This window comes from Arctopsyche grandis, chromosome 1, assembly GCF_051622035.1.
Source record: "Arctopsyche grandis isolate Sample6627 chromosome 1, ASM5162203v2, whole genome shotgun sequence".
Taxonomy (NCBI): Eukaryota; Metazoa; Arthropoda; class Insecta; order Trichoptera; family Hydropsychidae; genus Arctopsyche; species Arctopsyche grandis.
This window is the reverse complement of record NC_135355.1, coordinates 11,290,486-11,316,403: the sequence shown is the minus strand read 5'-3', so window position 1 is coordinate 11,316,403 and position 25,918 is coordinate 11,290,486. Positions and strand designations below refer to the sequence as shown.

The 25,918-nt window shown below is 32.9% G+C and overlaps 1 protein-coding gene across 1 annotated transcript in view; it reads left to right on the top strand.

The window, feature by feature from the left end:
- Nucleotides 1-25,918, top strand: part of Tet (Ten-Eleven Translocation (TET) family protein) — a 120,021-nt gene that overhangs the window by 86,292 nt on the left and 7,811 nt on the right. Inside the window, exon 4 of the mRNA XM_077441387.1 lies at nucleotides 15,752-15,928. Coding sequence (XP_077297513.1) covers nucleotides 15,752-15,928 — 177 coding nt within the window. The remainder of the gene's footprint in view (nucleotides 1-15,751; nucleotides 15,929-25,918) is intronic.

The following is a 25,918-nucleotide window of genomic DNA, read 5'->3' as shown; positions in this document are numbered from 1 at the left end:
CTTCACTGTGATTCCGGCTGAGGTTTTCTGCTTGGCAGAGTGCAAAATGTACATATGTACACACAATGTATCACGTGGGTATCTTTTGTGTCATTCATTCGTGTCACTTGTCACTTGATTCGTGTGAATCCAGACACCGGGTACTTCAACAACAGGTGAGCACTGTCTCGCTTGAGTAATATCCTCAAGGGCGAGGCATCAGGTGACACGGGGGCCACACGTACAGGGCGAAAAGGTCGTAAAGGGATTTCGGTTTGTCTGGGGGGGGGGGGGGGGGGGTGAGTACTCCGATCTCTCTCACCTGTCACCGCCAGCAGCGAATACCACCATCCCCATACCCCCTCAACCTCAAAGGTCTCCAGCAATAAGCCTTGTTTGTAAACAATTCGCCTATGTATGTGTATTTCAAGCACATCTATTTCAATCTCGACAACATTACTATTAATAAACTTTTTACAAGTTTGACTGTACAATTTTTTTCCAGTTTTGTACATATGTATGTACATTTTTGACTTCCGAAAGCATCTTCTAATTTTTCGACCGATAAAACAGTGTTCATTCAACATAAGTATAAGCCTACTTTAATTTTCAAAGTTGGTATATATACATATTATTATTTAAAATTTTAGCCACAGTGACATTACAGAGTGCTCTAACGCGTCACCGTGGCCAGACATATAAGCATAATACAAATATACGCATATAAAACACTCGTGCTGAACAACACTCATGTTGGATAAAATCAACAATGAGTGCTGTTCAACAATCACTCAACTTGTTCAGCATAGCTAGAGACCCGTATTTTGGGCACTTTGCTATGAATGCTTAATTGATGCTAAAATTCGGAATAGATGCTAATAGACACTAAATTCGTAAAATATGCGAATAGATGCTAAAATAACAAACAAAAGTGAAATTTGCATAAAATTTATAAAATTAATAGACAATTTAGAAGGGTCTTCCTATCCGTTTGCCAATTTATTATGTGAAGAAATTGAGGGGATAAAACAGAGCTTGCAGTTTACCATAGACGGTGTTTTTCCTATCGAAACCAAGCAACTGCTTTTGTCTACTACTGTAAACAAAAGAAGACAGTTGGAGCTGTGTATCCAAAAGGCTGCTCAAAAAAGCGTCTTAAAACTAGACTCACACTCAAGACTAAATGAGACAAATCTATTCCTCCGAACATTGAGTAAACTATTCAATCCATCAGTGGCAGGTTCAAAATCTAATATTAATGTTAAAGAAACAGTTTTGTTTTTTAGAAACCTGCCATTGTTTATTGCATTAACAGAGGCTCAATGTTTGGAAGGATATCAGCACTTTTTAGACAATTAATAGAGAATATAAAAAGTTAATCCACGCCAGATATATTGCTATTATTGATGGCAACAAAAATTAAATATGAAGAGTTTGATTGTGCCGCTCTAAAATCTATTTGGTTTCCCGTTAATAGTGTGGATGCTGAAAGGTATTTTAGTAAATACATACAATATAATTGTTACTGATCGTCGCACTTATCTCAAAAAATAACCTGAAGAAATATGCTCCATGTTAAGTTTTAATCAATTTTAATTGGTATTCATATTTTTTGTCTTTGTATTTTTATATTCATGTATTTTTTATTGTAATTTTAATTTCAAAATATTTTTGAGTTTTCCTATTATTTTTTAATGGTTGTGTTGTCTTTAAATTGTATGTATGTATATAAATTTTATTAAGATTCATCGAAATTTTTTGTTATTTAAAATTAAACTCTACATAAAAATAGATGCTAAATTGAACATTTTTAATGCCCTAAAACGCTAAAATACAAAATGAAAATGCTAAAATTGACAAAAATAGATGCCCAAAATACGGGTCTCTAAGCATAGCTTACATATATTAAATTGCCTTAGAGACTAGAGACGTTACAAACATACATATTTTTGTAAGCCCCAGGAGGAGAAAATAAACCACGATTCCCCAGGTCGCTCAACTTACTAGGTGTATAAAGTTCTTAATGTTCTTGTTCATTAATAACCTGATGATTGTGTATTAATCCAATTTATAGTGTAAAACAATGCTTACCCAGAAACAACACGACGTGACTCCAGTTAGTTAAAGCCTAACGCCCCCAATAGAAAAACACTAGGATATATAGCCAGATAATAATAAATTAATAACCATACAATTTCATATAAATATATCTGAAAAACCGTTTTTGGATCCTCTCAATCTTCAATGAATGAGTCGTATGAGTAGAACTCTGGAATGCTACATACTAAAGATACATAGATAATTTTAAGCACCTTGCACCACACGTCTAAATACTGAATATGTACATATTATAATAGATTAGTTAATTGTACGTAAAATTTTACGGTGGCCCAATAATTGGCATCAGCGGTCTCATAGAAAAGTCCCGTGGGCGCGTTTTTTTTTTCGGTTTAATATTGAAAGATTTCAAAACAGTATATGTACATATGAGCCGTTATATTTGAAATTGGCAAAAGTCGACTTTTCTTTATGTTTTACGTTTAACAATATTTAAAAATACTGGTGGCCTGTAATACGTTTATTCTGCATTCCGCATGCAGATTCTGGACATATCGAATTAAAATAAGTGATACCAATTTGTGAATTACAGTCCTATTTATTATAAAAATGGTCCAAATTATAGGTGGCCAAACTTATATAATATATGGTGACCACACTGATATATTCGATAAGAGATAATATCTATACATATTTTGGTTATATTAAAACATTTGATATATTTTAATTATGAAAGTTATAGAAGATAAAGATCGACAGCCATTGAAAATAAAAACTTTGCTTTGCCGTATACAAAAACGATTGAGGCTATCAGTAGGTACATACTTAGTATTTAAGTATTTTTTAGCAAGCTGTGAGCTTATTATTATTATTTTTTTTATACAATCTGCATAATAGTAATTAGTGTAATTATAACAACTGATGTGCTATGAATATATGACACCCACTCAATGTGCTCAAAATGCATCATGCACTCGCTCCCTACAGTAAATAACCTGGGTGTTTGTCTGATAGCCATATGCCCATTGAAAATATGTTTACACTTTCGCCAAATCCTTTTAATACCTCTCGGGACTTCCTCCTTTCAGGAAAAAACGTATCGAGTGAATCTGAACAGTCATATAAATGTCGGTATAAGCAGCGGGCGCGACAAATCTCGACCGAGCCGATAAGTCGACTCCTCCCACGAGATATAGGGTCAGGGCAGCAAGCTGTCGACCCTCGGAAATCCACCCCCCAAGTCCTTCCTTTATTGAGGGTGAGGTGTGAGAATCTGGCACGAGGCAACAAGTGAACGGGGGGTCCCGCGACGGGTCGGGGGACCGCAGACGGCCATTTGTGAACCACTTGACACTATCTGGTAGTCCCGGCGCCGGCGTCCGAATATAAATGAAACCCTCCCTCCTCAACCCCTATCATCCCGTGGCTAGGATCGAGGTAACCTTTTGAGCGCCGCGATCCAACTCGACGATTTGCGTCGACCAACCCCTCACCGTCAAAAGTGGACCACTTCGCGTTGACTCTTATTCAGATAAATTAATAATATCAGTAGTACATACATATATGTATACATAGTCACCTCCTCACTTATCGTTTTATGAACATAATACATATATATGATTTTCAAAAATAAAGAATGCTTGTCTAAAATTAAAGACTCGGCCAATATTCGAGAATGACCATGCAATGGATTCCGAATAAAACGTATACATATGTATGTATGAATGTACAATGTATAAATTCTAATCAGTTTGGGAATAATCTCCACCAAACCGTATACATAAATATGTACATAATTACATATGTATGTATGAATGTACAATGTGTAAATTCCAATCGGTTTGAAAACAATCTCCACCAAACCACATCGTATACATACTTTTGATATTGTTATACTGTATACATACATATGTATGTACAAAAGTATAGCGAACGAAAACAAATTATATAAAAGTAATATGCTAACAAAATGAATTTGACTTCTAAATTACGAATGTAGCATCATAATAAATAAAGAATAATAGGGATTAGTTGGTTAGCCTGTACATATTATACATATAATACATATGTAATTTGAAATGAGTGATAGTTTACGGATTACAAAACGTTTTTGACTGTAATTTATGGCTATTATGCTTTGGAAAATTGATATTATTAAAACCAATATCGAAGTATTAATTAATATTTAATATACATTTATGTATATATGTTACAAATTAACTGATTAAATTCATAGACTAGAGCAGCGTTTCCCAACCTGTGGTACGCGTACCACTTGGTGGTACGCGATTGATGGTTGGTGGTACGCGAAAAAAAATCAGTAATGGCGGACATGCAGAAATGAATTATTTACAATCATAAAAATAGAAATATTTTTTAAATCTAATATATAATTTCGAAAGAGACTGTAAGTTTGAATCTTTGTTTGGGGACTTCGAAAACAAAATAAAATTTCCATGACGACATTTCAATTGGTTGAATATTATATTTTTTTCGATTCAAATAAATTTTATAAAAAAACAAATGAATATTTAATATTAAATTCGCCATGTTTAAGCTGTTTATATTACAAATACTGAGCGAAGCCGGGTAAAACAACTAGTAATTAATAAACATTATCTTAATTAGTCATCGTCGACGTCAATATGTCCAGTCGATGATCGAAAATCTGGCAATCGATACGTTTTCCTCAGATTCGGCATGGACTTTGGAGTGCATTTGTAAATTTACCGCGTTCACGCTCCAATAAATAAATAACTTGAATTTGACACTTGAGAACAGTTCTATAATAGTCTTTAATGTTGCAGATAAAATTGAAAGTACATATGATTAGAAAATTATAATTTTGCAATTTATGTATCAAAAATGATTAAACTAAAGTATTTGAAACTTTACATAATTTCTTATCTAAAAACAAGAGTCGTATGTCTCGGGATATATGTGAAAAAATAATTGAATATTTAATAGGGTTGAAATCGTCCTTTACGCAGTGCTTCCCCAAACCTTAAGAAGCAAACAATTTGATTTCAAACCCCTTTGATAATGAACATTTTCGGACAGCTACCAAGGAAAATAAGAACTTGATTGAACTTTCAAACTATAGTATTTAAAAACAGAATTCGAAATAAGTAAGGTTATTTGTTTTTGGCTTGGTATTAGAATATGAACAGCTTTATGACATATGACAATTTCTGTAGCCGTTTACTAGCACTGGACGGGTTGAGAGAGTACTAGGATCTCATTAAATTTATTTTGCAAGGAGATTAATTGAAAAGAAAACATATTATATGTACTTTGTAATTTTGTGTTTTTATTAAAACCATCAATAATATTTTTACTATCAATAATAGAAGTATGACAAGATAGTAGATAAATATATTAAACTTTGAGCATATTATAATTGACTCCGCAAATAACTTTTTTTCCCACAAAATTTCTTACCAAAACAGATATACATATTGCGTGTATCCTGTCTTCATATTCCTTACCATGCAAATACTATATATAATAATTACACTTGCAAAAACAAATTTCATGAAATACAATCATTTTTATATGGTGGTACAATTTAGCGTTATGTACTACCGAGTGGTACGCGAGTCAAAAAAGGTTGGGTAACGCTGGACTAGAGAAACTCGACTATCAAAATAAAAGATTAAAATCAAATTATTTTTATAAATTATAATGTTGTTGGTACTCAATAATCTATTTATTAGTTTACAAATTATACCTTATTGGCATTATGTGTGTAGATATTAGTGCTTCCAATCCCGGAAGGTTTCTTCAGCACCGGGATTGCGGTGCTGGGAATTTCCGAACCCGGGATCCCGGTGCTAGCACCGGGATTTCAAATGTATAACAAAAAAAAGTTCAATTGCATGTTTTCATATTTCAAAAACGTTCAATTGCATTTTGCAAACTCTCCCGATGTTTCACGCAAAAAATACTCCCATATTGACGTACTATTTTTGAGAGTTTGGCTACATTCTACATGGTTGACGGATGTTTACCAAATTTTATAACTTGGTAAAATTTCAGTTCAATAAATTAAAGGATTTCTTAGAAACACACAAAAAACCTTGATTCTCTAAATTAAAAGTACTACTTTAGATTTAGGAAAAAATATTGGGGTATAATATTAATAATTTCTATTACATGTAAGAAATTTTCAAAATACACTGACTCACAATAAACATACAGACACTCACACAGAAACACAGACACACACACATTTTTTCTAGATCACTGGTCGATTCTGAGTTCGAATCAGTTAAAATATGATTCAAATATCATTGCGGTTGAGCATAATATCTGCGACACAATACAGGCCGTTCATACCATTTCGTGGAAACGGCAATCTGGCGTTGAAACGGGTGGAAGAAACGGGTGGCAAACAAATGGACTATGACTTTCATTGCTCATCCCACCATTGTTCACTATATAATGTTGTTTTATGTTTTTTTCCATATTATTTTTGTAAAAACAATATATTTAAAGAAATTTCTGCCAGCACCGTAATCCCGGTATTCAGACTAGTTTCAGCACCGGGATTCACGGTACCAGAAAACACCGGGATCCCGGGATCCCGGGATTGGAAGCCTTAGTAGATATGTACATACATACATATGTATAGATATAATAATCCATGCGCCACTGTAGTCAGACGGATCAAATTAAATACGGCAGTCGTTTGGTTTAAAGAACAGTAAAATTTTCCATGAATACATGCATAATGCACTACAAATACATAATGCATCTTCTCAAATATTTAAATATAAGTCTCATTTACAATAAACAAACGCTTTGTATAAATTTCATATGTTTAGCACAAAATAAATTTTTAATGCTGCATAAACACCCTAGTTGTTTTATTTTATTTTTGTATTGTAATGTATAGTGGTGCCGTATACAGCGGTCAATAAGGTCTTGCAACCCATCGACCAATGGGTATAAATATAAGTCGGTCTTGAAACATGGTTCATTCGTAGGTCTCTGGCCGACGGGTGAACAACAATAAACTACTTCTACCACTACTGCTGCATCTTCACTCCGATCTCGGAAACCCCTCTACGCGTCGACGCTACCGTATTTTATTTTTTTATTTATTTTTTATTTATTTAAAATAGCAAATTGCTAATGAATAAATAACAAAAGTAACGACTATAATTGTAACTAAAAAATAACATAATATAATTAAAAAAAAAACTACAATTGTAACTACAAAATAACATAATATAATTAACAAAAAAAAACTTAATTAGTAACTATAACATAAAATTATAATGCCAAACATTGCATTTATTAACCTATATAATTACATCATCTTCCACAAAGGTATCCATTAACACCCTTCAAGAAAGCACCAATGTTATTAGCACTTCTAATGTTCTCAGGAAGGGCATTATAGATTTGAACACCTCTGTGAAAGACACCTCTTGCAGTTCTTGCTTTTTTTACTCTGCCTATAATTTTAATTTTTATTAACAAGGGAAGTTATTAATGAACAAAAATAATAGAATGTCTTTGAAGCTCATTGCACCTATACTTATGTACATATGTAGTTTCTCATTAATATACCCATAGAAAGAAAATGGTGAATTGGTAGCTGTTTCCATCAAGTCTATGGTATATTATGTCAATAAGTGTAAGTAGGATTGTCTTTACAACTGTACGCCAGGTGCTACTCTTTCACGGCTCGTCCAGTGGTTTGAATGTGCGGCTCGTGGTCTACCGTGTTTGTGGCTGAATGCTGCGGCCAGGGTTGTGGGATTTTGTTACCGACATTGCCACCTTCTTTCCAACCCAACTTCACGGGTGGTGAAAATCCCTCCCATCCACCCATATACCCGCAAAATGTCCTGGCAACATTGTAGCAACCGCATGACATCCTACCTATCGTATTGAAGTGTTCTGTTATTTAATGTATTATGGATTTCTATTTTATGAATTCATCCAAACTACGTATAGATACATTATTTTTCGAACTTTAATGCAGTTTCTTGAATGTATACCTGCGCGTACGTATATTTGATACCGCGTAATAGCAAAGATTAGTATGCATCCATTTCTGTATGTTAAATAAAACAGTAAAAGTCTCAATAGTTAAAATTGAAATCATTTATTTACGTATAAGCAAGAAATGCCCGTGTCCAAAGAATGACTACAAAGAACAGCAGTAGATTCTTAGCATTAGCTTTCCTGACTGTTTCTTCAAGTCTGTGTTCTACTCTATCTTTCCACATTTTGTATTACACCCAGTGGTCTAGTGCTAAATAATAAAAACCAGGGCGGTGTTTAATTTTCATAACCCGCCCTCTTTTTTCATTGATTAAAAATTTGGATCCTAATAATGGTAGTTCAAATATTTATAAAAAAAATCAAATTATGTTTTTTATATTTTATAGAATCTTCCTTCCATACAACCTCTTTAACATCTTTGATTTATCAAACCCGTGTTTATGTGTCAACAGCAACATTTACTTTTAGCAGTGCCAAATCCATATGTATGTCAAAAAACTATGAAATTTTAACATGTCAATTTAGAGATGACTATTTAAGCCGAGTTCTCTTATTTTATCTATCCTCAAGTTTATCAAAAAAAGCCCATAAATTTCATCAAAACGTCTTTTAAGTTTTGAATATACTCGGATTACTTTTCGGTTGTGGTCATAATGAGTTTGGACATAGGGTCAATTATGATGATTATTTATTATTTTAAAGACTTCAATTAAGTTGCCTCTTATTCTTCTCGTCTCAAGTGTTATTAATATTAGCCAAAATATTTTTTAATTTTACTCATAAAACATTTTTCATATCAATCAAAGTGCCAGGGCGGTGACCTGGCCCGACTACAGCACTAATTAAATCTGATCTAAGTTATCGCGCTATCTGGGAATGTGATTGAAAAATATTACTCAAATTAAATGTATTGCGATCCGTATTAATTAAATCTAAAACACATGTTTGACGCATCATCATCTTATTTAACTACAATGTATATACATACATATGTATGTATGTAACGAAATGATACATACATATGTATGTATGTATCATTTCGTTCTACCTACTTCTATAGGAATCGTGTTAAGTAATGATTCATCTTTATATTATATTATAAACCTACTATGACCAGAACCGTACCAAAGCATTGGCAACAGGACGCAAAGGCCGCAAAGTTCTGAAGGGCGCTCGGGGCATGAAGCAAAACTTTGTTACGACGAAAAATACGAAATGAACAATACATTTATTTAAGGTTTGCTAAAAAAGCTTAGACTTAAATAAAATGACCGTCAGTTAATGGGTACCATTTCATAACTCAAAAAGAAGCCAAAACCCGACGATAGTGATTTCAGCAAATTATACCTACTTTTTACGAGGGTTAAAAGATTATTTGAATACAATGTTTATATAACGTAATTTTAATACAATAAATAATTTTCATGTTAATATTATTTCTTTAATTATGTTTAACATTTAGCTATTAAATAAAATACAATGGGGCGCATATTTGATATTTGTCAATGACGCCAAAATCATTGGTACGGCTCTGACTATGACTAGTTATTTAATTAACTTGGATCGTTTTCCTCTTTGTATCAAATGATATTTTAATATGTATGTACATATGTTCATAAGTAAAAAAAAATCTATCCTTCACTTGCCCAAGCGCTCAATTTATCTCTTATAACATCGTTATCATGAAATTTAAATGTTTGCTGATGGGTAAAGTATGACGTTCGAATCTCATAGTTTTGTTTAATTTGCTAAGTCGCTTCGCCGAAATTGTTTATTTTGATTCGATAAGCGGTCGCTAAAATTATGTACATACATATGTATGTATATACATACTATATCCGACGCATATGAATCTTCTAATGTAAACGAATCGTTAATTTGTCGCAAATCGTCTTTAAACGCTTCTACCATATTTTGCACAAACCCAACTTATACTCGTTCGCATGCTGTATTTTTGTTGCCATTTGTTGGTTCCGTGCGTTGGTCTCTCGCTTTTCTCGCTCTGTCCTTGAGTCAATAATAGTCTTGTGTCGCTTTTAACTCGCAACGTTTTCACTTGTGCAGGCGATTTTGACACGTGGTGTCTTTTAATTTCGACCTTTTTCCGATTCGATTTTCGCCTATCGTCACTTACTCTATTGTGCGTTTTACATGCAAAGAAACGCATAACTTCACGTTTTCTATCGCCACTCATTACATTACATATGTATATCATACATGTATATTTATTTATTTTAAAATTTTGCTATATTACATTGTGACATTACAGAGTAGTTCCATTTAGTACTGATTTTTCTTACAATGAATTTTATGCTCAAGAATGAAACCGATTATATTCAAATAACCAATTTATTGTTGGATTGATACGAAATAGACACTAATTAACAAGATTCACTCTACTGTAGAAGTTTTACAACTACATCCGTATTACCTACGATTTTAAGTTAGAGTAAATTTATTTTATTTAGTTTATGTAGTTAAAGGTGTGATTGAATTAGTATTTCTGATTGCTGGTTTGTATGTACTTCATAAATTTACATCAATTTGAGAGGAGACCAAATTGAAGTATTATTTTTCGATTATGGTACACCAAAATTATGTGAAACTGCAATTATGCCCAACGTTTTCATTCAAAATAAATCAATGACTATTATGATCCATTTACAATTGATTTCACTTGTGTATATTTTATCAATTCAGTATATTTATTCGAGCATAAAAATTTATAATAAATTCAATCCAATTGTACAGTTTCTGTATGTTATTTTTCTTAAAAAAAAAAAAATATAGCCTCTAGTTCATACTGCAACACAATAAAACTGATTGTTAGACCACCTGGTTGTATTGAACCCATCATAGAAAATGCCATATCCTATTACTATCGCATGATTGATTTCCAAACGATGTTTTTCGTGCTTTATTCCCTATTCAGTGTTCCATGGATACTTTTTTTCTCGCATTGAATAATTATTATTTTTCTTGCATTGAATATTAATAATTTAATAATGCATATAAGTATTGTTCATATTTTAAACGACGCTCCATCATAATTCAAGTCGCCAAGACCTGTCGTGAAAATGATGGTCTTCCCTTTTAATAATCGCTTATTACATAATGATAATTTAATATTTTTTATAGAGCGCGTCTCGAAGCCTCATATAATAAATTATTATTCATACGTATTGTATGTTTAATATGTAGTTATGAAGGGTCCGGAGTCTTTATCCTTTTTGGGTTTGATTTTTTCCAGAGCCAAAATGACGTCATTAGAATGAATCTTCCCGCACGTCAGGGATTTATAAAAAACATACATACGTATGTAGGTATGTGTGAATATGTAAGCATGTTTTTATAAATTCAGTTGTTATACGAAAGTATTTATTATCCATTGTGAATTAAGTTCCTTTATAATATATGTATGTATATGTATTTACAAAAATGATCGGTTCCTAACCACCTATTTCCTCTCAATAGTAGAAAAACTTATTATTCATTTTATTTTAATCTTTGTTTCTTAAATTATTCCTTTTATTTCACCTGTTTTTTTAATAAAAATCCTTTTTTTATTTCAAACATCAATTAAGTATTGTGTGAATATTTAACACAATAAACATGTTTTAAGTTATCTGTTGGGATTTATTACGAAGAGTTGAATAACACATTACACAATTCACACCTGTCAATAGATAAAAACAAATCGAAGGTCGTAAACCTCGGTAACATATATACTACCCATATACTGTAGTATAATACTTCTGTATGTATAGTCATATGTAATGTCGTTTACCTTGACGATATTATTATATTATAATATTCCTTTTATCTATCCAAATGTATATATATATATACACACATATATATATATATATATATATATATATATATATATATATATATATATATATATATATATATATATATATATATATATATATATATATATATATATATATATATATATATAAATATAATATAATATAATATTTCTATATTATATTATATTTATAGATTCAGAAAAATTTGTTTGCGATGCAGTCGAATATGTAGGATGCAAAAGTTGTACCTGATTATTTTAAATTTGACGTCAGTTTTGCTCTTGAAATTTTTTATTTTTGGAAAAGTTGGGTTTGGCCCGTCGACATCTCTGCGCGTCCGGAAAATGAACTTGCGAGTTTCCACATTGCCCGCCACGTATGGAAATCGAGTTTTCAGCCGGTGCGCTGCATCAGAGCCCCCATTTCCATCCCCGCCATCCCCACAATGTTCTCACTCCTATGGGGGCAGTCCACCCTGAGTCCACCCTCAAGGGGAGGTGGGTGAAGGGGTGGTGGGTGGAGGGGTGATGGCCCTCTTCTTCTCCTGTGGCGCCTCCATTGCCGCTCGGCTATCGATCGCCCGCCTCGTTCGCTCCTTTTGATAAACTGTCTCCCAGGAATATTAATCTGGTGGCCCGCGTTCGATCAGGGGGTCCGTCACTATAAAGTGAACCTTTCACCCCATTTCCTCATTCCATTTTCAAGCTAAGTGCATCTATCAATGGATACTGATTGGCCAATTATGATTTCCGATACTACACGATGCAGAGTTAATATTCAACTCTATTAAGAAATAGATTGTCGTGCAATCATTGAGAGGAGACAGCAAAATCCTCCTCAAATTAAATTATTATTAAACACGCTTCATTATTAATATGGTAATGGTAAATTATTATGATCCTTTATGTGAGGTTAGGCCTTATTTATCCTTTTAGAAGTATGAAATTGCATAGTTTAAACAACAATGTATGTAGATTCGGTTCAAAGGATATATTGCCACTTTGACGCAATAAAATACCGTCGTAAAACAGTTCATAATGACACTAACTGACGCATTCGTTCGGCAACATAAAAATAACTACCATCATTATCGACAATGATTGCCACATTTAAAAACACTTCTAAGATATACCCTTTATTCCTTTTTTGTTTTATTTGAGACTTACTTTTATGTACATAATTAACCCCTCCATCGGAAGCTTTACATTTATGTTTTTCTTATTCATTATCAGTAATGAATGCACTTAATTAATTATTTAATAAAATAAATAAAATAATTTAAAAAATGAAAAGTAAATGGAATTTCCCCGAACGTTCATCATTTTTAATGTTTCCTTTTTTTAGATTTTTAGAAGTCCTAAATATTTTGTTTTCTATTATTATAATATTATGGCAAGTTTCCTTTTTTCTCCTTTATGGAAAAACGGCTCTTAAATATTCAAACTAATTATGTTCACCATAATGATTATCCTCTTCTCATCCTCGATGAAAGTTACCTGTACCTCACACTGTTCCCTATACCTATACTTAGTTGTTTATCCATTTTATTTATTTTTTTATTTAATTTACACCAAGAAGGCCTAACAGGTAAACCCAATGCGCCTTCCTGGCCAAAGATATGTCTACATACATATCTATAAGCTAACAGTACGGTCACTTTTTATTTCAATTTAATATTATTACAGTACAGCGGACATTCTTACACTTTATGAAATCAAAATGAAATATATCAAATTAAGTTTCAATAAAATAAATCATATAATTTGAAAGCGGGTAATTTTTTTTAGGATGTTTCAAACAGATTGCTCGAAAAAATTCCGAATAAAAGATGTTTAATAATCTCCGACGAAATTTGCTTTAACCTTACGCAAACTGTAAGTTGTAATTTTAATAATTCGTTGAAAATATAATTTTATTCCACCGTATATGTGATTGCTCAAAAAGCCCTCTTAGTTTTTTCAATAGAAATATTATATATGTATGTACTCGTATATTATCTATCTTAGCAATGCAAAATATGTATATTCACCGTGTTTGTACATACATATGTATGTATCTATTCACGTTATTTATCCCAAGTCTACCCAAAATTCACCTCGAGTTCTCGTTTCGACCTTCTGAGTGAATCGCAGCACCCTCGGGGTCTCGTTGGCCCTTATCACGGTGGTTTACCATTCGATAAGGTATGATTTATGGTAATTTAGTGGTGCGAGATCGTCAACCAATCTCTCCCGTCCATCAGTTGTAAAATCTAGAGAAGCGCCGGCAAATGCCCCGTTCGACGACTGATAAGGACGTATCCGCGAGGTCCCAGGGTGTTGGGGGGGGGGGGGGGAGGGGGGTTGGGCGGGTGGGTGGTTGAGGATGGGGCGTGTGGGGCTCACAACACTGATACGGAACGTTTAATATTGATCGACCACATTTCTGGCTTGATAGCGGTGCACATTTAACGAACACTAGAAAAATACGGATCTGTAAACTGCTTGAAATAAATTCAAAAAATTTATCGCAAAAAGATATCAATTTTTAATACATGCATATGTATGTATGTATGTGTATAAGATTAATCTCGCTTATTTTGCACAAAATATTCAAGATCTTAAAAGTTACAGTTCTTTCCATTTATAAAAGTTTATCAAAGCAATCAAAAGCATGTGTTTATTTATTCGTTACATAATTTATTATTATTTATTTGTTACGTAAGTATCTATCACCGATATGTTTATATAAATACGAGATTTTCAAATTACTTTTCAAACTTATTAAATCCGTGATTTATTTATTTTTTCTTTTTTAATTTAACTTCTTCGATTTGTTTTCAAATTCGTATTACATGCGCCGAGTGCGTAACGAGCCCCTCAAATTACAATTTACCCGAACTTTTTGTATTGAATTTTCTATAATTATAGAAGCATACCATAATTTTTGCCTTTGCTGTCGTCAATGTTATTAATAATAATTCGTTCTAGAATTTAAAAATTTACAAAAAATGTGTACAAATGTACATATACATATGAGTGTATGTATGTATGAAAATACATATTTACTTTATCATATTCAAATAAAGTTTTTGATTTGAATCTTAAGTCCTATAGCTTTTCTTATTTTCTTCTTCACGGAATCTTTTAAAATTAATTTTCAAAAAGTTGCACAGTGTAGTCATATACGTTACTCATTCAACTTCGTTTATTTATTTTTTATCGTTATTACTTTTGATCTGAATTGTCAGTTATAATTATGTCGTGAAATCACATTTTAACATACTTAAACTGTATTATCTCGACGACCAAACCGAATGTTCTGTGTTTACACAAGATAAAATTTGTTTGCTCTGATAACACTAAGGGCAAAGTTTTATTTGCTCCTAGATATACCTACATACACACGTATTGTGTTTCCCCTCTTACTCCCGTATAATTTGTGTGCCGAGTTTATATTATACACATATATATATATATATATATATATATATATATATATATATATATATATATATATATATATATATATACATACATACATACGTACGAGTACGTGCAATCCATTCTGCATGTGTTTTAATTAATTTTTACGACGCGTTCTAAGTCTGAACAAAATTTAACATTAAAAAACCAATTTGGTTCATTTGAACCTCGTTCAACAAAATGGTTGTGTGTTGCGCAGTTTTCCTAACGAGCACATGAGTTGATTTGCATGTGAATAGTGCACGTAAACGTTACGATTGTTACATTGTTAAACCAATTGGTTAACATCTCACATATCCTTTTGAACATTAATAAATAAAGCGTGCACACACACACACACATACCCATACTCTGTACGTGTGCACAAATTATACTATTGAATGCAATTTATTTATGTTTTCTATTTCTCTTTTGCAGAGTTATCGTGGTCGCAAGTCCGCGCTTGGCTCCGTTGCCGGTGCTCCACCCCCAGCCAGGACTCCGCCCTCGCGCTCGCCTGCGCCCCCAGCACCCCCCGCGCCCCCGCCTCCTCCAGGATCCAGTCCGTTACCGGCTCCAGGAATGAAGCAGGATCACCACGCAGCACAGCCAATGGTTAGTAATCTCGATGACGTGAAAAATGTTGGCGAAAGTCTTTCGAAAGTAAACCGGTTAATTCGTTTATGCCTATTATGAACTCAATTTCGTATCTCGCATTTTAAGAAAAAATCATAAAATGCGCTTATTGAATACAGAAGCACAAATTAGTGTTTTTTTCACCACTATTGGATATTTGAACGTTTCCAAACGTCTCTTTTAGATGTAGATAGTTGTATCAAGTAATTATGTCCGTGGACTAAACATAATATTTTGATTTTTGACGGGCTTTCCATATAAGACTATAATAATAAGGTGACTAATACTTATTTCACTAGTACAATAATGATTTTTGGGTATCTGTCCTGGTAATTCGGGAGATAAAACCAGTATACTTTCTTAACTAATAGTTTCTAATGAATGAATTTAAATATACAAAGTCTCGGAAAAAATCTCCTACAAAAATATTTCTAAATTAATCGAGTATTGTTTCCGTGCACTTAGACCAAAATGTATCTGCCAAAAGACTTTTTTCTTTGATGAACAATATGTGGTTCAAGTGATATAACGCAATTGAATGTCCAAACTTTCAAATGAGTATACTTGTAATTCTAACCAGTCTTGTGTAGAGTTTTATAAGAGAATTCAAGAAAATCAATTCATTTTTTCATAAATGTGCGTCTATGATTTTTTAATATTCGTTTTTAATAACAAAACATCCTGTTTTTAATTTTATGGATCGGAGATTAATCGATTTCGACTAAGTTAGATACTAAATTCAAATATAAAGATAATTTTTGTTAGTTTGCTCTCGTTTATGAGATATGAGCGCTTAAAAAAATGCGCAATATTTCCAATTTTTTGGATTTTGCGTCTATAACTCGAAATATAGTATTTTTGTGCCAAAAGTCAGTATTGGAATTAGTGCTTCCAATCCCTGAAGGTTTCTTCCGCACCGGGATTGCGGTGGTGGGAATTTTCGATCTCGGGATCCCGGTGCTAGCACCAGTAAATTAAATGTATAAGAAAAAAATCTCAATTGCATATTTTCATATTTCAACAATGTTCAATTGCATTTTGAAAACTCTACTAATTCTTGTTTTGAGAGTTCGCATCCATGGCTAGATTTCTGTAAGATTAAAAAAAAAACCACATCCTATAATTTAAATAAAAAAACCATCACTTTGATTCGTTGATTCGTTTTTTACAAATGGTTTGTACCATCTAGTAATTGTTCAACAAAACAATCCACCTAATATAAAACTGCAATTAGATACAGTGACTTTAGGAAAAAAAAAACGACAATGAATTTCATTCAATAACTACCTGAACCCGGCATGCGTTGCAATACCACAATAACGCATGTAATTCCCGTTCCCGTTTCTCGATGTGTTTCGATAAGTGAATGTTTCAGTTTCTAATCAATACTTAATAATCAAATTAAATAACTGTAATGATTAAATTAGTTTTTAGTAACATACTAGGATCACTATTTTTTGCATCCTTGTCGGAAGCCTTAACGTTAAGAGGGCTGTACACCCGAAACCTATATATACATATATATATATATATATATATATATATATATATATATATATATATATATATATATATATATATATATATATATATATATATGAGTGATTGCGACATATATATATTAGATAACTGAATGTGGTTACTTTTTCTAAAAACGTTAGTCTAGATTGAATCGTAAATAAATTATAAATAAATTTTATATTTTATTTTTATCCAATCATTATTTATTTATTTAAAGTTTCGACCATTTAAAAGTTTCGATCATAATTGACACAACCATCTGATCGCACTTATTACGATTTGGTTGGTCTGTTAACAGTTAAGAGGGCTGTACACCCGAAACCTTAATTTCGTTGCTGTTCCTTTCTTCGATATATATATTGAGTGAATGCGACAATATATATCAATATATATATTGAGTGAATGCGACAGTTGCCCTTCGACCAAATAATACGTATTTTAAATCGACAAAATCGAGGTTTCGTATTCTCCAATTTTCTCCTCCGAAACTGGACCAATTTAAAAAAAAATCATCATCGGTTTAAGAAAGATATTTTCTATGCAACTGTGCGCGTATTTTTTTTAAATCGACCGTTAAATAAGCATGTTGGACTCTTTTCGTGGTTGGAAAAGAGTCCAACAAAAAAAAAAGGGATCTTATAGATGTTTGACGGCTCCTACATAGCTCCTATAAAAAATAACTAATCAAAAAAATAAAACCACAGAAACATGCCTATGTTGGATATCCATAGCATATTAAAAAATAAGTTCTCTAGTGCCATAATTGAAGAAGGAAAAAGTGTAATACATTTGTATGGACAAGGCGCTTGTGCCCAGCCCTCTTAAGGTCGGGAACACACTGGCGGTTTGGTGATTAAAAATGGAACACGTAGTTTAAATCACAAGTGTGCAACATATGTAGTATGCATGCGTGCCATGAGTTCTATTTTTAATCGCCGATACGTTTTTGACCTAACACTCAACCAGATATCTACATAAGTATCTATGTATGTATGTATGTATCTAGATTACAAGTATTAAATCACAATATCAAATACACATTTTTTTGTTCAAAACTTAGTTCTAAAGAATACTTGAAATAAGTACGTTTCGTAAAAGAAATTAATTATTTTCTACATTTTAATTATATAGACATATTACTTAAATAGAACACTTCTAAGTGTCCTATCAAGTGGCATATCTGTGCGCTAAGAAAAAAAAGCTTGCAATAAACGTATTTTTCTAAATTAAAGATTCCAAAACTCATTTTTCAAGGGGGTGCGGGAACATATTTTCAAATTCAAAGGGGTGCGGCTCACTGAAAAGGTTAAGAACCACTGGGTTAGAGTAAAACTAATGATTAGTCACCGGACCCAGAAGGTGCCGCGTGTTGTTCAAAGGTTGTAAATGCATTGTTAAAGGTTTGCCGAACCTTTTTTACAAAGGATTTACAACAATGGAACAATGGATAGCACTGTGACTATCCTACCTCTACTAATGATAACAGCTCAGAGACATTCACTCGCATATGACTTCACCATATGACTTTTACAATGTACATATATATGTATGTGTGTACTAGGGATCCCAAATCCGAATATTCGAATACTTTTTATACTAACATATTTTTCTATTTGATATTCCGGATAATGATTCTCTTAAAATTTTAATAATATCTTGAACTTCTTAAAACTACATATAAATAATTTAAAGCTACTATACGATATTCGAATATTTGGGATCCCTAGTGTGTACATATATTTTACATGTCTGTTTGAACTTGTCAATTTACGAAAATGTGCGACCTTTATTTTTTTTTTGGTTTGTGACCAATTACATATTTATCTTGTATCTTGATGACAAAAATAAAAAAAATTCAAAATAGTTAATTACAAACGATAAAATAAATATATGTTAACCTCGTTGGTTATTTTGTTGGTTATAAAATGTTTTTAACTCTCATAAAAACTATGAAATATATGAAATCAGTTTGATTAATATTCCCCATATGTAACAAATTTCCTCTACAGCTATCGGAATCGAATATGATTGTAACAAAAAGATAATTCAGGAAAAGAAGACCACGACGACATGCTTTTCATCTAGTTTATTAATATCGAACGTTGGAGAATGTTTATTTTTCACCGTATTTATTAAACGCGGGAAAATGAAGTAACAAAATAATTTAATCAATCCTCCCCCTGTCTCCCTTCTCGTTCTCTACGGTCAACTCTCCTCCCCATATACCCTCCTCCCGGCCTCCTGCCTCCCCCTGGCAATATCTCGTTGTTTTGTTTCCGCCAGAGCGAGATGAAAGTTGATTTCTTCCCGAACTAGCGATGGCTGCTAGAGAGAGACGGGTATATTGAGGTAGCGACCGTCCGGAAAATCTACAGTGCGCTTCAACTAACTTTCGTATACGTGATCCGACCGAAATTCACACAACTGGCTAAATTTTTCGTACCAATTTTTATACTGCAATTTAGAATCATTTGATTTTATCGTAAAGGGTAAATTTTGTCCAGAATCCAGAACTGCATATTTTGGTGGAGGCACAATAGTCATCGTGTATGTACCAACAGCATGTGTTTGATTGTATAATATTTTTACCATTGTGTATTATATTGTATTGCATTTCTTTTCATATTTCACGGTTACATTGAAGATGAAAACTGGTTTTGAACTGAACCGAAAGGAACGATAGAATCCTAGCCAGTTAAAAAATTACCATGCTCCAAAACTATTTTAAAACAAAATAAAAAAAATCATTGGATCATTTTTCTGCTAGATATTGTAGTGAAAATTTGACAACTTATAATAGAACTAATACTACTTAGATATTTAGAATTAAATATTTAAAAAATCATTGAATAAATTATATTTGATTGCAATGACAAAATACTAAATAAATAAATTTCAATAACATTTTTATTTGATTAAGGATATTCCCTTTAGTACAATTTTAACTTTAGTACAATTTTTAAGCATTGGTCTCTTATCATGTTGCATTATGATTGTAACACACTGTGTAGAAGGCGAAGTTTTATTTCATGTAGGATTTTTTGTAATGTTACATACCGAAATTTACACCTTTCCATATTTAAATTATATAAATAGTTTGAGAGTTTTGTTTTAAGATAAAAAATTTGTTTTAAGATTTGTAAAATAATTACACTAATCTCATACACAAAATGACAAATCTCACTATAAAATTATCATTATCTAAATAAAATGTCAAGGTTGGTCTCTTCGACAAAATCTCGATGGCTCAAAAACGTTTACTTTTTAAGACGAAACGAATTATATGAGTAGAGTCATGTCTTGTGTGGAATTTTCTAGTTATTGTCATAAATATACAAATATTTGCACAAAGTTTGCATGTGGACACTTTGTATACTTTGAATACCTATTAGGGGAATCCCAAATAACATTACACGTAAGAAATAAGCAAAAAATCATATGGTTTTTTCTACGAAGTACTACAATAAGAAAATATATTTGCCCCAATGAAGATCTTCGTAATCTACGTTATGACAGTATTGTATAAAATTTTGAGATATCTTCACTCTTCTCATGGCTAGAACTTTTCTTATCGCTACCGAACGTAGTATACTTTTAGCGAACTCACTTTACTTGCAGCGCCTTATATGTATGTATGTATTTACATGTGTGTGTATGTGGTATATAAAGAGACTTTCAATGTATGCAATTTTCTATTGTGCATCAACGTGCTCTGGCACACGTGCTTTTCTACATACATACATACATATATGCATGAATGTTCATATATGTATGTATGTTCATATTGCTCACAAAAATCACATGGTAGAAAATCCAGGTAGTATTCTATTATTCTCAATATACATATGTACGTGTATTAATTTCAATATTGAAAATACAATTATATATATATATATATATATATATATATATATATATATATATATATATATATATATACATATATATAATTGAATGTCCGTCTGTCTGTGTGTCTCATATAGGCTCCTAAACCACTGAACCGATTACGATGGAACTTTCAGGATTTGTTATATGCATGTCCGGGAAGATTACTGTGAAAAAAAAACGTCCAAAAACGGGAATGAGTCATTGCAACTCAATATTTTCAAATGTGTTCGCTGCCTGCGTTTTACCGACAAATGGTAACGGGAACGAGAACGGGAATGGGAGCGGGAACGGGAACGAGAACGTGAACGGGAGCGGGAACGGGAATTGCATGCGTTATTGTGGCATTGCAACGCATGCCGGATTCAGCTAGTATACTATAAAATGTGTATATATGTGCATATGTACAATATGTACATCATAAAAACCTCTACGTTCTACAAAACATTTTAAAGGTTTAATATTTACCTACTAATATGATGAATATATGAATGTAGTATGAGTATTTGATCAATAATTGAACTTACATATGCATATGTACGTATGTATGTATGTACATATTTGAAACATTCGTCTGGGGTCTGCTTTTCATTTGATGTACGTATTATATGTACATACATATGTATGTTCATCACGAAAACCTCCCAGTTAATTCCTCAATACGAGTTTTGATCACGAAAATTTTACGTCGTTCACGATTCGAATGCGACGTTTGCGTTGGAAAATCTACATACATATTTTGAATCCAATTTCGATAAGTTCAAAATACACAAACGGGAAACTCTAATGAAAATTCACATTTGCATATTTGAAAAAAAATGTGTGTTTTCTGAAATTGAAAAAACACTACTACGTTCATTTTCCTTATTTTTTCGAAATTATTTAATGTCCTCGGAGGGGCCATTGTACTTCAGACTCAGACAGGATGGGTGAACCTCTGCGGTGCCCCATCCCCATATCTCTTATGCACACATGTCAGTTCATCAGGTTTTCCTAATAAGCGACGGGGACGCAGGCGTCTCCTCCCTTGGCCCCCTCCTCACCCCACACCTTCCCCTGGTGCGGCGGCGGTGTACAACATACCTTGAATCGATCTTGGTCTGACGTGACGGGGTGCGCAATAGCCGGTGCGCGCTGCACCTACCCCAACGTGTATTCACTTATGTATCGGCTCTAGTTAGGCGGCAGTTGGGGGAGGAAGCGGGAGGAGGAGGAAGAAGAGGACTTCCACACCCCATTCCCCTACACGTGGCCTCCGACCGGAAAGCGTCAAATTGCATTGCCGCTGTCTCTGTGTGGCTGACGCTTGCTGCACATACTAGACTACAGTGGAATACGAATGTTGACACTTTTTTACTGAATGCCGTGCAACAGTTGACCCGTGTGCTTTCACGACCAAGTATGTGTCGGATTCGATACAATTTTGGTTTGTGCGAGCGAGAGTAGTGGGCGATTGTGTATGCAAGAGCAAGTAGTCGTATGCTTTCTGCTATTAGCTGGATAAAAATTATGATTTTTATTGTGAAAAATAAATATGTAAATTACGTACATATATGTGCTAATCTACGTCAGAGCTTTAGAGCTGATTAATTTTCGAATTCTTTCGCTCCGGCATTAAAATACTCCTTCCAGATCCGTTCCACTCTATAAGAACCTATTCAGGACCGTGACTTTCAATGATATGGAATATGTATTTGTGAAACATCTTATATTAAAAAACGATTGCGAATGAAAATAAATATTAAAAAATATATAGGTACATCAAACTTATTAAAATATATATATATATATATATATATATATATATATATATATATATATATATATATATATATATATATATATATATATATATATGTATATAGTACTAACTCGAGCGGTAATTGCGTTAGAAAGACTTTCTTGTGGTCCGTGTTTGTGACACAGATAGCTGTACTCTGTGTGGTGGACTACTCGCCATCTCGCTTGCACCAACGCTATCTGCTTCACAAATACGGGCACCAATGAAAGCCTTATAAACGTGGTGAAATAAAAAACTGGCCAAATAAACGCATAATAGCATGAAAAAAAATTCTAAAAAAAAATATTTTTTTACTTTTAAAATTCGCTAGACAATTAATTATAAGTATTTTAAAGCAATGAAATATCACAATCAATAGAAAAATCATCTGACTATTGATTCCAATACTCATTTTTAACACAGCAATACTAGATTTTAGTTAAAGTTGGTTAAAGACCGCAAAAGCCAAAAAACTGTAAAAATTGCGCATTTTTTTAAACGCTCATATCTCGTAAACGAGACTGAACCAACAAAAATCATTATCATATTCGAATTTAGTAGGTCAAACTTAGTAAAGATTGATAAGTCTCCGCTCTGGTAACTCAAAAATGTGATTTTTTGTTCCTCAGGCAAGAATAGTCCTGTAATAGTACCGTCTTCAATATTCAATATGTACATACAATAGTTTATGTACATACATATGTATTTGCTCGTTAGTTTCATTGGATTTGGCCCTACGCTGCTTGAATTTGGCCAGCAATCAGATTGACATTTTCATTATTTCATTCAGATAGTCTTTTTTCATTAAGATGTTTTATCATTTCTTAATTTATTTATGATGTATAAACATTATTTTTTTACTGACGTTTGTAATTGCATTGGGATTACCTATTGGCCAGGTAAGCGCATTGGGGATTACCTATTGGGCCTTCCTGCTATTGACTTATTTGTATAAAATAAAAATAAAAATAAGCGATCTTTAATATGCAAACATAGACACATCACACGTATGCTCGATTCGTGTCGATTCTATAAATATAATCTCCTGTAATTTATTCCGAGATTGAATTTAATTTAATGGTTCAATTTGCTCTTCGCCATATTCCTATACCAATATATAGTGATCATTTATTTCCTATATGTATGTATGTATGTACATATGTACGTATCAGGCGTTCCGGGATGCTTAGTCGGGTACTGCACCTCCCCCAGGACCTTCATACACCAAAGGGGTCTCTCTGCGCCCCTAGCCGACACCCCACCTCCTATGCAGTGTTTTTAATCAGACGTCCTGTGCAAACTGTGCAAATATGTACATACATACATATGTATGTACGTAGATTTTGCATTCGTCTGATTTTTTTTATTATTATTAATATAATATACATATGTTAATAATAATCCGATATTATATTAAAACATATTTTCACATAATAGAAGAAAGTCTGCGTATTTCCTTGACAGTAGTAAGATATGATTTTAAATTCGATTAAGTTGGCTAGGGGAGAGACAGTGATCGGTCTGGCTTTAGTGTAATAATTGAAATTTTAAATTGAATCGTATATCTATCGACAGCTTTCGTAGCATTTTTTTACGGATGTTTCAAAAAATCATATTCATTCACATATACATACAATGTCATAATCACTTCTTTTAATTCGATATGTCCAGAGTCATATTTCTCGAAATGAAGAAAAGTGGACTTGTGCCACTTTCAAATATAACGGAACATTACAATTTCTGTATTTTTGTTCAATCGTGATAATATTATTGTATACGAGTCATTATTCTTCAACAGACACTTGTTACGATAATTGTCAAAGTTTGGACTGCTAAGAATCCAACCCTTTCCCCTTCGAACGTTCGCATTGTGAATAGTTTGCAAGATTCGACGTAAATGGCTGACCTTCGTCTTGTTTCGAAACCGCCGGAGCGTATGATCCGCTTCATCGGATGAAAATTAGGGAATGGGGTGTCGGGAAAGAGGTGGAAATGGCGGCAAATAAAAAATTCGCCCCATTACGGAACAAATGAATCGTGGCGGAAAATGCTGACGTCAGTGAACCGGAAAATGTAATTTGCAAGCCGGCGACGACGCCGCTTTCCACTTTCCGCAAACTTCCATCGCTGAAACCCAAGCAACAAAGACCCCCCCATAGCTGCGGATATTTAGAAATATTTGCGTTTAATTTCAATTGAAGTCACAGTGCCGGAATTTAGTCAACTCTCTGGATTGTCTACGCGCTTTTGTAACTACAGTAAAGTATTTCAAAAGTCGGTTACCACTACCTCCAAAATTAATGTAAGCCATTTAACTTCTCAATCCGTATCTTTATTTACTGTTTTTATTATATTTGAATTACAAACATACATATGTATGTATGTTTAAAAAATCTATTTTGATAAATTCAACATAATACGTTTGAACATACTAGGGTTTCTGCCCGGGTCAACCCGGGATAGAAATTCCCAAAAACTCGCGGAATTTTGTATGCCCCTTGTCCTGGGAATACTCATCTCGAATCCCGGAAAAAATATTTCAATCAAAACCGTCTTTAAATGATTTACAAAGGCGAATGTATGTACATCCTCCCATGAAACTATTATGAGGTGAGTTTATCCTTCTTGTAATGATAATTCCACAATGGAATAAACTCTTAAGAGGGCTGGATACCCGAAACCTTAATTTTGTTGCCGTTCCTTTCTTCGATATATGTATATATTGAGTGAATGCGACAGTTGCGCCTCGACCAGATAATACCTATTTTAAATCGACAAAATCG